This window comes from Trichomycterus rosablanca, chromosome 26 (assembly GCF_030014385.1).
Source record: "Trichomycterus rosablanca isolate fTriRos1 chromosome 26, fTriRos1.hap1, whole genome shotgun sequence".
NCBI classification, from domain to species: Eukaryota; Metazoa; Chordata; class Actinopteri; order Siluriformes; family Trichomycteridae; genus Trichomycterus; species Trichomycterus rosablanca.
The window spans coordinates 12148357-12161873 of NC_086013.1; the positions used below are offsets into that span (position 1 = coordinate 12148357).

General features: G+C 39.3%; 1 protein-coding gene across 1 annotated transcript in view; it reads left to right on the top strand.

Annotated features, from left to right (window-relative positions):
- Positions 1-4963: 4963 nt before the first annotated feature.
- Positions 4964-13517, top strand: part of eeig1b (estrogen-induced osteoclastogenesis regulator 1b) — a 34987-nt gene continuing 26433 nt past the window's right edge. Inside the window, exons 1-3 of the mRNA XM_062988284.1 lie at positions 4964-5045; positions 5373-5436; positions 6630-6921. Of these exons, the coding sequence (XP_062844354.1) occupies positions 6776-6921 (146 nt within the window). The 5' untranslated portion in view covers positions 4964-5045; positions 5373-5436; positions 6630-6775. The remainder of the gene's footprint in view (positions 5046-5372; positions 5437-6629; positions 6922-13517) is intronic.

Here is a 13517-nt window from a genome sequence, read left to right on the forward strand (position 1 = left end):
ACGACAAACATCCCAAGTTGCAAAAACTCATTTCAGGGAGGGACCCCCGGACCTCGACCCCGACCCCCCAAGCCCCCCAAAAAAAGCTAAAAAACCTCTCGCACACACCAAAGGATTATGGGTGATAACAGAACTTTTAGGAGCTGCTAACTGAGCTACTAAGCTAACTGTTCGCGTCACAAACACATTAATGTGTACTACATAGTGCACTAGATAGTGTGAAAGATAATAGATTTATGTTCCCTACATAGTGCACTAAATTGTATATTAGAAAATAATTTATGTTCCTTACTTAGTGTAATAGATAACAGACTCATGTTTATTACATAATGCTTTAGGTAGCGTATTAGTTAACGGATTTAGGTTCCCTACATAGTGCACTAAATTGTATATTAGAAAATAATTTATGTTCCTTACTTAGTGTAATAGATAATAGACTCATGTTTATTACATCATGCTTTAGGTAGCGTATTAGTTAACGGATTTAGGTTCCCTACATAGTGCACTAAATTGTATATCAGATAACGGATTTATGTTCCCTACATAGTGCACTAGATAGTATTTTAGATATGAATTTATGTTCCCTACGTAGTGCACTAGATAGTGAATTAGACAATTGGTTTATGTTCCCTACATAGTGCACTAGATTGTATATCAGATCACGGATTTATGCTCACTACATAGTGCACTAGATAGTGTATTAGATAACGCATTCATGTTCACTACATAGTGCACTAGAAAGTATAACTAGATGATGATTTGTGTTCCCTACATAGTGCACTAGATAGTGTATTACATAATTAATTATGTTCCCTACATAGTGCACTAAATTGTATATCAGATAACGGATTTATGTTCCCTACATAGTGCACTAGACAGTATATTACACAATTGATTTATGTTCCCTACACAGTGCACTAGATTGTATATCAGATAATGGATTTAATACGCGATCGGGAAAAAAAGTCTGTGTCGCCTGCGTGTGTGTGCGTGTGTGTGTGTGCGCTTTCTTGGCCGCTCGTTCTAGATTCCGGGAGATTTTATCTGACTTACGGGCATCAGGGAGCCGCTATGTATATGCAGGAGACTCCCGGAACTTCCGGGAGACTTGGGATGTCTGAAACGATAAATAATGAGAATAAAAACGTGTAACATAGAGTCAGCTAAAGTTAAAGAAGAACGGCGTTGCCTTGGCACCATAGTTGCCAACTTTAAGCCACCCAAATACGTGCTGGACAATGAGAGGGCCTTGTGCATGGATCCTGGACTGTGCGCCAATACATTGCTGAGCAACACACAGTCACACATTCACTCACTCATTAACTCACCCTAGGAGCAGTAATTCTACAACCCCAAATTAGAAAAAGTTGGGACAGCATGGAAAATGCAAATAATAAAAAAAAACACAGAGTTTCTTACATTTACTTTGACTTTTATTTCATTGCAGGATGAACCTGAAATATGTCATGTTTTATCTGGTCAACTTCATTTCATTTATTAATAAACATCCATTCCTGCATTTCAGGCCTGCAACACATTCCAAAAAAAGTTGGGACAGTAAAGCATTTACCACTTTGTAATGTTGCCATTCCTTTCCACCACACTTAAAAGACGTTTTGGCACCGAGGATACCAAGCAATTTAGTGTTTCAGGTTTTCAGGCTGCAACAGTATGGGGTCGTCGTTGTCACATTTTTCATTTTACTGGGGACAGATCAGGACTGCAGGCAGGCCAGTCCAGTACCTGTACCCTCTTCTTCTGCAGCCATGCCTTTATAACGTGTGCAGCATGTGGTATTGCATTGTCTAGTTTGAAAAATGCATGGACCGCTCTGGAAAAGATGACGTCTTGAAGGCAGCATATGTTGCTCTAAAATCTAAATGTACTTTTCTGCATTAATGCTGACATCACAGAAGTGTAAATGACCTTTGCCAAGGGCACTGACACAGCCCCATACCATGACAGACCCTGGCTTTTGGACTTGTTGCTGATAACAGTCTGGATGGTCCTTTTTGTCTTTGGTCCGGAGCACACGGTGTCCATTTTTTCCAAAAAAAGACCTGGAATGCTGATTCATCTGACCACAATATTATTATTAATAAATTCAATGAAGTTAAGCAGACAAAAACATGAAATATCTTGGGTTAAAACTCTCTGCGATCAAATAAAAGTCAAAGTAAATGTAAGGGACACTGTTTTTTTTTTTATTAGCATTTTCCATACTGTCCCAACTTTGTCTGAATTGGGGTTGTACCTTCTGCATAACCAAAGTACCAAAACCAAATATGTTAAGTCTACAGAAATGTCTTGCATCAAATGATGACTGTGACATTAATTCATTTTTCTGCATTACAATACAGAAATCCTTACATTACATAACACGCCACAGTGCTACACAGAGATATAAATTGTATTATCTATAGTGATTATCTTGTTTTTGAGTCACTGGCCCTTAGGACTCTTAGCAACAGTGATTATCAGCCATCCCACCCACACCCTACTATATCTTACCATAAGCCATAATTCACTTTATTATGTCATATGTACTAATACATGCTGTGTACACTACTGTTCAGCGTCTTCCTGTCGTATCATACATATTTATTGCACTGTACTTTACAACTCTGACACTAGAGATTTCATACCTCACTGTTAAAAGTAAATGGCCTAATGGGCTGACAGCAATTTGTTCATGAGATACCTGGCTAAGGAACTGCTCTTAACCCTGGTGTTACACTTCCTTCACATCAACCAGAACAAATGCTTTGCTGGAGGAAACCGTATTAAGCCCACATTTCAGCTCTGATGCAGAAAGGTAATACTAGGTAATAAGTAATTATGGGTTTTAACTTGAATGCACTGTAGGGACCCAGACACAAAAGAAAAATAAAGATCATAACTTATCTTGTGTTATTTAATGCAGATGATTTTAGGCGGCATGAGTTACTGTAGATCTGAATTTATATCTTATTATTTGGTAGTTGTCTGTAAAAAGTTTGGCATGTTCTTTATGTGTACGTGTACTTTGGCTTACGAAATCCAATGCGATGGAGCCGTGTCCAGGATGTAGTCCCATATTTTAGCCGCAAGGTGGCAGTATACGCGCAATTTTAATGCAAGTCGGTTAGACTAATTTAATCCATAGCATTAGTTACCTATAAGTTTATGGGTCATTCTATAATTTGGGGTACATTTCACATCACCAAAAAAGTACAAAAACAATGTTCTCTCTCAATAAAACAATCAGTGGTTCAAGTTAATATATTCCTTTAGTGTAACATATCCACTAGTTGCAAAGCTTAAACATTATTTTTTTTAATTTTTATTTTAAAGGGACAGTAGATGTAGACTACTAGGTAACTTAGTTGACAGGTAACATAGTTGACAATTTCCCTATTTTGACCCATAACTTCAGTGGTAGACCTTGCCTGGCTGACCACATGTCATTTCTTGAACAGAATAACGTTTAATTTGAACATACATTTGAATAAAAATTATTTTTAAAAATTGTAACCATGACAATGTATGTAACATATTTGACGGTCAATTAATATACTCATTGACAATGTTCTATTATAGATAAAATATTTTAAAAAATAAGAGGACATTCAACACAGTTTGTTCAATATACCCTCCACAGAGATAAATAATATCATGTAATGCTGGTCACATAGTTTTAGAACAAACCATTTTTGAGCTGCTGAGTGGAGTTCTGTTAGTAACATAGTTGACAGAAGTTTTGTAGACATTAATAAATAAAGATATTTAAATTATTTAAAAGAGAAACTCAATTTTATTTTTCTTTAGTATTTAAACTTTTGAAATAAATAAAAAAAAATAGATGTTGTTGCCCTTAATGATTTTATTCATTATTTTGAAACCAAGGCACCCTCAACTTAAAAAACGGACACAGCAAAAACTGTTCATTTAGGAACATCATGACAAATTTCAAGCTAAATGAAGCATATGATGCACATAATGTTTTTGTGATATTACAACATGTTTTCCATTAATAGGTAAAATATGACATTTTTAAAGAAAATAGTTAGAATAAATATAATTATTATCATTGGACATGGAATGTACCCCAAATTATAGAATGACCCTTATATTACTGCTAACACTTACATTTGCAGCATTTACTAAACAACTTACAATTATGACTGAACACTATTCGGGCAATTGAGGGTTAAGGGCCTTGCTCAGGGGCCCAACAGTTACAACTTGGCAGTGGTGGGGGCTTGAACCTGCAACCTTCTGATTACTAAAATCCTCACAGACACACTCCAAAATCTTGTGAAATGTCTTGCCAGAAAAGTGATGATTGTTATACCAGGGTGAAACTTTATGAACTCTATGAATTACTCATATTTCTAGTTATTAATAATAAACCTAGTTTGCCAGTGTGTTAATATGTAGTCAGTCAACTCTTGATGGAACCCTTGTTTTGTGGGCAGGAACACAAGGAAAGCAAGGCACTGAACTGAATAAATAGGATATATTTTATATTTTTGATTATAATGATATTCAGGGGCCGCCTGCAGTACAGTTGTATGTAAATGAGCGGTTGTATTTAGGGAAGCCCAGTCCACGCGTCAGTCAGAGGGGGCGGGGCTTGTCTGTATCAACAGCACACTTGCATACTAAGCAGTATGTGAGAATAGTATCCGTCCCTACACTAGTGCATACTAAGCAGTATGTGAGAATAGTATCCGTCCCTACACTAGTGCATACTAAGCAGTATGTGAGAATAGTATCCGTCCCTACACTAGTGCATACTAAGCAGTATGTGAGAATAGTATCCGTCCCTACACTAGTGCATACTAAGCAGTATGTGAGAATAGTATCCGTCCCTACACTAGTGCATACTACACAGTATGTGAGAATAGTATCCGTCCCTACACTAGTGCATACTAACTAGTGCATACTACACAGTAGTCTAGGGTAGAAATCTGCGGTATGGAATCCAAGCAACTGCATTCAGGATTGAACTTGGTCGCGCTCTTTTCTCTGCTCACACTCCGACTGGACTGACTGACAGTCTGGTAAGCGCTTTGTTGAATTCACTTCTTTAGGAACGGGTTTAGACAAATTTGGTTTGTATTTTGACTCGTACGGAGTAGCTGAACGTCGAGTCTCCGGTAAAACTAGCTGGAACTCGGGTCGAGTTGACACTATTGTTTGGTGTTTTGTGTTGTTAGGGACGACGGGGGTTTTCTTACGGTTAAATGTCCACTGGTGGACCTGTTTGTGGTTTAAAGTAATAGTTGGATATATTCAGTGTAATAAAAACGCTAAACTCAGAACAATGAAGCTGTAAAACAGACTAGACTTTGGACTCGTGGATAATAACCGTGTGGTTGCTGTTGCAGGGAGTTTGGAGACGTTGGACTGAATAAGCAGAACGAAGCACCGCTTGTTGTTTCTCAGGTTCAGGTAGGTTTAAGTTCAGAGTCCAGACACTGATATTGTTTAATATAAGAGCCGCATATTTGCCATCATTTACATTTTCAGCATTTATCCAAAGCGACTTACAGTACTGTGACAGTATATTGTACTGAGCAATTGAGTGTTAAGAGTGACAACCTGGTAGTGGTGGGGCTCGAACCAGCGACCTTTCGATTACTAGTCTAGTACCCTAACCACTAGACTACAACTGGACTGAATACTTACAATACTGTGACAGTATATTGTCTGAGCAATTGAGTGTTAGGGGCCTTGCTCAAGGGCCCAACAGTGGCAACCTGGTAGTGGTGGGGCTTGAACCAGTGACCTTTTGACTACTAGTCCAGTACCTTAACCACTAGACTACAACTGGATTGCACCTTGATAGAAGCATACACCTCTTGCGTTTTACACACATTTTCGGCATCTAGCAGACGCTTTTATCCAAAGTGACTTACAATACTGTGACAGTATATTGTACTGAGCAATTGAGTGTTAACCGTGACAACCTGGCAGTGGTGGGGCTCGAACCAGCGACCTTTCGATTACTAGTCCAATACCTTAACCACTAGACTACAACTGCCCTAAAGACTGCACCCTGATAGAAGCATACACACTTACGTTTTACACACATTTTACATTTTCGGCATTTAGCAGACGCTTTTATCCAAAGCGACTTATAACACTGTGACAGTCAGTATATTGTCTGAGCAATTGAGGGTTAGGGACCTTGCTCAAGGGCCCAACAGTGACATCCTGGTAGTGGTGGGGCTTGAACCAGTGACCTTTTGATTACTAGTCCAGGACCTTAACCACTAGGCGACAACTGCCCTCACCAGACCCGTTTGTATTTACATTCACAGGGTCGGCACGGTGGCTCGGTGGGTAGCACTGTCGCCTCACAGTAAGAAGGTCCTGGGTTCGATCCCCAAGCGGAGCGGTCCGGGTCCTTTCTGTGTGGAGTTTGCATGTTCTCCCCGTGTCTGTGTGGGTTTCCTCCGGGCGCTCCGGTTTCATTCGGGTTAACTGGAGATACAAAATTGTCCATGACTGTGTTTAACATTAAACTTGTGAACTGATGAATCTTGTGTAACCAGTAACTCTGTCATGAATGTAATCAAAGTGTGTAAAACATGATGTTAAAATCCTAATAAATTAATAAATAAATAACTTTACATTCACAGAGCTTTTGGATTTACTCTTGGAGATGCTGAACCAAACCCGAGTCGTCAACAAGGAGGACTTCCAGGCGCCAGATTAGCCAAACACATTATCACCTACCTACCTCTTTATTTATTTCTTCAATCGTTTCAAGATCCAGTTTACAAACATGGCATTTTTAATGAAGAAGAAAAAGTTTAAGTTTCAAGTCCATTTTACTCTAGAGGAGCTGACAGCAGTGCCATTTATAAACGGGATGCTCTTCTGTAAAATTCGACTTCTGGATGGAGGAGATTTCGTTATCTCTTCATCAAGGTAGGAGAACACGGATTTTGTTTACATTCATATGTTTCTAATGGATAACTGGATTGATAACTATTGTGATCTTTGTTAGTTATGAATAACTGGATCTATTATGATCCCCCTTAGTGCTTGAAGACTTGATATACGACCAGATAGCTTGATCTATGATGATCTCTGTGATTTTTTTTGTCTTTTAGTGACTGATGTGTTGCTGGGTCACATGATATATTATGATCTCTGTTAGTAATAGACAACTGGATAACTGATCAATTCTGATCTTTATTATTGGGATATAACTGGATATATAACTGGGTAACTGGATTACTGAATTCATTATAATTGACAGTCAAAGATGACTGGATAAAAATGATCTCTGTGTGATCTCTATTGGTTATATATCTCTGTATATCTGGATCTGGTATGATCTGCTAATAATAAATAACCGGATATATAACTGGATAACAGGATCTTTCATAATAAGAATTGTAAGCTTGGCCTTCTTGTCCAACATCATTGTCTAGTCTCACTAATACTCTTTTGATAGTATAGGCAAAAATCCTCACAGACACTCTCCTGCCAGAAAAGCGGTTGTTATATCAGGGCGGAACTTCATGAACTCGTATGAATTACTCATGAATTACTCATATTTTTAGTTATTAATAATAAACCTAGTGTTTTCAAGTGTGTTACTATGTAGGATTTGGAAACCTGATTATTAATTCAGTCAACTCTTTGTGGACAGGGACACAGTCATACTGGAAAAGCAAAGGGCCTTCCCTAAACAGTCAGTCAGCTTCTGGTTTTGAATAAGGCTGCATTAGGACCCTGTAAAAAAAAAATAAGTCATGGTTGCTGGCACTGCCTGTTGTGTACAGAGAGTTTTGGATATCTGCTGTCACGCTGTAAGCCTGTAGCCTATGCAGATGAGAAACACCAGTGCAGATGGACGTGCAACCGTTTTGCATGATGTATTGTATGATTTTACTGTGTGTAAAACAAATTATTAGCAAATACTGCTCATATATATTTTTTTTTGGGGGGGAAGGGGGGGGGGGGGGGGGGTGTTAAACTAAGTAATCTTTAGGTATCTTACAACTTGATTAGATTTGCTGATTTGCTCTGGATTTGCTGCTTAGTTCACATTAAAAAAAAGTTATGTTGTCCATAGCCTACATGTATGTGTGACCACTTTCTGCTTATAAAACATATAATTTTTTTCCAGCATGAAAACCATTTCCAGTAAAGCTGTTAAAAGCTCCACTACTCCACTACAGTAACACAGACCGTGTAATCCCAGCCTATGAATGTTATTTGGGTGGCGCAGAGGTCTAATGCACTTGCTCACCACCACTGAATTCTAGAACTGTAAAGTTTTGTTTATCTGCTGTTCTATTGACGAGCTTGGTGCCCACACAGGCACAATTGTGTGTGTCTGAGGGAGGGAATGTCAAAGGGATTCTTTATTATTATGACAATAGCAGCCTCTGCTGGCCGGGCAAGGTACCTGCACGAGAGATGGATAATTCACGGATAGTAGTGCATGACTTGTCTAATACCGTACTGCACTTTGTTAGACTGTGAGAAAATGTGTGAAAGTCTGTGGTTTTACTTGACCATGGCTGGAGTCTGCTGTGGCAAAGGAAGTTACAGTTGGGGAACTGGATACGACTGCAGTATCTCTATGCTGCTCAATAATAGGCCTGTATAGCTATTTCAGATTGAGGTTTTTCTGTGTCTGTGTGTGGGAAGTTGAATGGTATTTTTGGGCACATGGCACCGTGGGTTAGTGTGGGTGTCCTCGTTCCCTGGCAGTGCAAGGAACGTTTGGGTACTTGATGCCCTGAAATACTCTCTGCATTCAGCCCGCACAATGCACTGTCTGTCTAATGGGCACAGGACAGTCGAGGTTATGTCCCAAACACATTACCATTTGTCCAGAATAGACAGAGAAACGAGAGATGGCGAGGCTAGGTGTTGAATTTGTAACAGAGCAAATGCATTCTGGTTTAAATCAAGTTCGATCAAATAAAGGGTTAGAAAGTACGAACGAGGATCAGAAAGCAGAAACGTGGAATGAGAGAGAAAGAGAAACACAGGGGTTCTAATGCTCCACCAGACAGAGGGCTTTTTGTCTGTCCAAGCCACAGTGTTCATCTCTCACCCTCCGCACTCATTCATTTCTCTCATGTTTCTCATTCCCGACTGCTTTATCTGGGTGGCTCGAGATTGTGTTGTGAAGGCTCGAGGAACAAAAGCAAGCCCTCTGGATCTCTTAAAGAGCAATGCCGCGCTTGAGTTGGCACGCTGAAAGGATCAAGCCGAGGCATCCATGTCAGATTTGCAGCGTACCAAAGAATAGCTGAAGCTGGGAGCTGAGGAGAAGAAACTAAATCTAAATCAGAGCAGAAAAGCAGATCCAGCAAAGCTTGAAGAATTTATGTCACAACTGTTTTAGGGTTCTAAATATTACTGATATTCTTTATTTCTTTGTGACTGTAAGATTGGAACAATTTTTCGAGCGAAAAAGCCCCTGGTTTTCAAAAAATTAGACAAACCCTGCTGGGAAAAATATGTATATGCAAAATATGCAGATTATTTCAGGGTCGCAGTGGGTCCAGTTCCATCCAAGGGCAGTATTAACCTTAACAGGGCACCAATCCGTTGCACCTCCCCCAAAGACATAGCCAATCTCGTCTGTGTAGATTTCTGGCCAGCCTATTGCACCGCTTAGCTGTAGGGCAGTGGTAGCTCAGCAGCTAAGGCACTGGATCAGTAATCGGAAGGTCACCAGTTCAAGTCTGCCAGGCTGGCATGGTTGGGCCTTCGAGCAAGGTTGGGCCCTTGAGCAAATTATTGCATTGTGTACGGTCTGATTTGTAATTCTATTTGAATAAAAGCATCTGCTGTGGTATGCTAGCGTAATAGACCACTGTGTGCCACCTGAGCACCCAGGTCTGGTCCAAAACTAAAAATAGCAAACATTGAAAGCAAACATTGTTGCTTTAAACAAATCATGACTGATGATGATGTTTGGTAGAGGTGAAACAAATGTCTTAGTTGAGTATTTTTTGTTCAAGCAGCCCCCTCCATGCAGCTAGAACGATGATTGCAATTATTAATGTCATTTTTGGTTGAAGCAGGGAATGATTGATGTTCAGCTCTGTGAAGATCAAAGCTTTGCTGGAGCGTGATTTGTGTTCGTGGAGCTGTGTATGCCTGGGGTTGTCATGGAAACACTCCTGTAAAAGTGTGTGTGTTTAGTTGGATGCCACTGCTGTGTGGATGTGATGAAACTGAAATGTAATTGCTATTACAGAGATGCCGCTCCAGGCTACTTCCTGTTGTGATATTTCTTCTCTCATAGATGACTGACAACCATCTTTACACGAACACACATGACTGTTAAAATGGTTCATGCTTTGTCAGAGGTGCTCTGAAGAGCCGCCTGCAAAAATAAAAAGCCTGTGATTTTAAGGTGGCAATTTGCTCCCTTAAAAGTGTGGAACCAAAATAAAGGTCTTTCGAAATGGTTGGAGGTTCCCAGCTGTCCAACCATTAAGGTTTTAGCTTAATTTTTAAAAAACTACTAGCTAAATATAGCCTATATTTCTTTCAAACTTGACTAAACATTACTACTGTCTCACTGCACTGTTTGGTACATTAAGCCACAAAACCTGCTGCATCCATAAGGGGTTAATAATATTAAAAAAGCAAGGGTGCCCAGGTGGTGCAGCGGGATATTCCGCTAGCACACCAGCACCGAGATTCTGAACTCCTCGATTAGAAAATTGGCGTTGCCACCGGTCGGCTGGGCGGCATCTAGCGGGCATAATTGGCATTGCCTGTAGCAGACACGTTTCTGCCAAGGCGGGATGATCGGACTATGTGAGTGTGGTCCTCAAACGCTGTGTACGGACCCTGATTAGCAGATAGAGAGGCACCTGTGCAGAGTGCATGGGTGAAAACGGGTTCTGCCCAGGGCTGCGCGCGGGTCGGAGCAGGCGTGAGCAGCAATATACCTGCAATCAGGGATCCCCCAGCGGCGGAAGACAAATTGACTAATTGTAATTGACTGATTTCAGTCTTTATTATAAAGAATGAAATAAAAATTTAGGATTCTGTCACATAAGAGGAAAAAAGACTTTAAGAAAATTAACCAGATTGAGATTTGGATTTGGGTTAAACCATAATTGAATCTGATGACAGGTTTCTCTCTTCTTTTCTCACTGTGTAGGCAAGGTTTCTTTCTTTGTATTCTTTACATTTCTTCTCTCTAAGGTGGGTAGGTATCTAATGTCTTTCATTTTCCGCATGAGAAAGCTCTCATGTTTTGAGACGGGCTCTCTAAAATAGAAAAAGACAGAGAGAAATTAATTTTGCGATGAGCAGGAATGAATTGAAGGTCATTCAAGAGCAACCCATCGTCATAAAACTAGAATAAGGTTGAGCTATTGGCTCTGAGGTTTAATGGAAGAGAAATTTGCACACACCGCACACACTGCTGCTTTATATGGTGCCGGTGATTTGCTGCTTTGGTGCCTGTGGCTCGATTGAAGTGTCGAGCTTTGTCTTATCTCTGTTCTGCAAGCACCACAAGCTCACATTATCCACACCTTACTGCGGATGGACTTAGTCAGATTGTTCTCTTTTGTTATATTGTTATATTGATTAATAGAAAATTAAGAATAAATACTTGTATTGCTCTATTCTAACAGGGCTGGTTTAGATGGCAAGAGGGGTAATGTAATTATTGCCAGAGTAGATCTGTAATTTAAATCCCATCAAGCAATAACATGAGAGTTAGACACTTAAATTTAAGTTCAAATATTGAAAAATATTACTTTTTCTGTTTTACTATTTCACTTTTTCTACAGGACAAAATAGGGTTTAATTGTAATTATAAGAATATGATATCCTGAAATACTTCAGTGGGATTTGTTAGCTGTTGTGTTCCAAAAATAAGGTTAATGCTTTATGCAAGTTATAGGATCTTAGGCTAAAATTTGTTATTTGACACAAACCCTTCAACAAGCACTTACAGAAGTAAAAGCAATCAGTTAAGGCTAAAGACAAGACTTGTGTCTTCTTAAAGATTAAAGTATGGTTGTGGGGCATTATGCTGAACATTTGCATCACATCCTGAGTTCAGTCCAAGTCCCTGACAGTAGTTCATCATTTTTATTGTGTGATTAGTGAAAGCTGCAGTGTTTACTTTTCTTCACCATGCACACCAGCAGTATATGTGCCATTACGACAGACAATTGTCCCAGCATTTCATTGTCCTGCTGAAAACATTAAAAGTGATTATACAAAATATAATTCAGTAATAGAAGTGATCATTGTGGTCATTTTATCAGTTGGTCTAAATAACTGAATTCTTAAGCACACGGCCTCTATTGATTGTACTTTGGTTTGATTATTTTTATACAATAATTCTATACCAGGTTTTTTCAGACATGCGTTTATGTGGTTAAAATGGCCTTTAGATTCGAGACAGGGCCGGGTTTGAGCAGGAGCACTGCAATTACCATTGGGTGTATAAAATCTGCCATTTTCAGCAGCACCCATTTAACTACTCAAATACACACCTCCGGAACAATTAAATTGGCTTACTTAAAAATGCTGAACATTGGCTTACTTAAAAATGCTGAACATTTGCATCACATCCTGAGTTCAGTCCAAGTCCCTGACAGTAGTTCATCATTTTTATTGTGTGATTAGTGAAAGCTGCAGTGTTTACTTTTCTTCACCATGCACACCAGCAGTATATGTGCCATTACGACAGACAATTGTCCCAGCATTTCATTGTCCTGCTGAAAACATTAAAAGTGATTATACAAAATATAATTCAGTAATAGAAGTGATCATTGTGGTCATTTTATCAGTTGGTCTAAATAACTGAATTCTTAAGCACACGGCCTCTATTGATTGTACTTTGGTTTGATTATTTTTATACAATAATTCTATACCAGGTTTTTTCAAACCCTGGATCGTGACCCTTGGGTGGGTTGCAAGCGATAAAAAAATTTTTTGTACACAAACTTTACGTGACATCTTGAAAACCACAGTGGGACCAGATTGCCACTTTTTATTAATTAAGTATATTTTGCTTTGTGTTTTGTTTTGATGCATTGTTTGCTGTAAAAATCATGGACAAATTGTGGGTCGCTTCTATACATTAAAGAATTCCTTCTAAAAGAAAATCTTCTTTTAGAGCGATAAAACATGTTAAACAATGGAACATAATGTGGACAGCAAGTGTGGTGCCATGGCAATAAACACACACATAACTGAGACATGCGTTTATGTGGTTAAAATGGCCTTTAGATTCGAGACAGGGCCGGGTTTGAGCAGGAGCACTGCAATTACCATTGGGTGTATAAAATCTGCCATTTTCAGCAGCACCCATTTAACTACTCAAATACACACCTCCGGAAGCTGCTATCATCTATCTGTTATTTCTATTCACTCTGTTGTCTCTGTAATTAAAATATTTCTTCACACTTAACTTCCACCAAGTCTGCTGCCACGGTAATCTCAACAGGACATGTGGACATAGCATGAAATGAGAATGAGAGGCTACTGTTGGGCACAGACTTACTAAAACT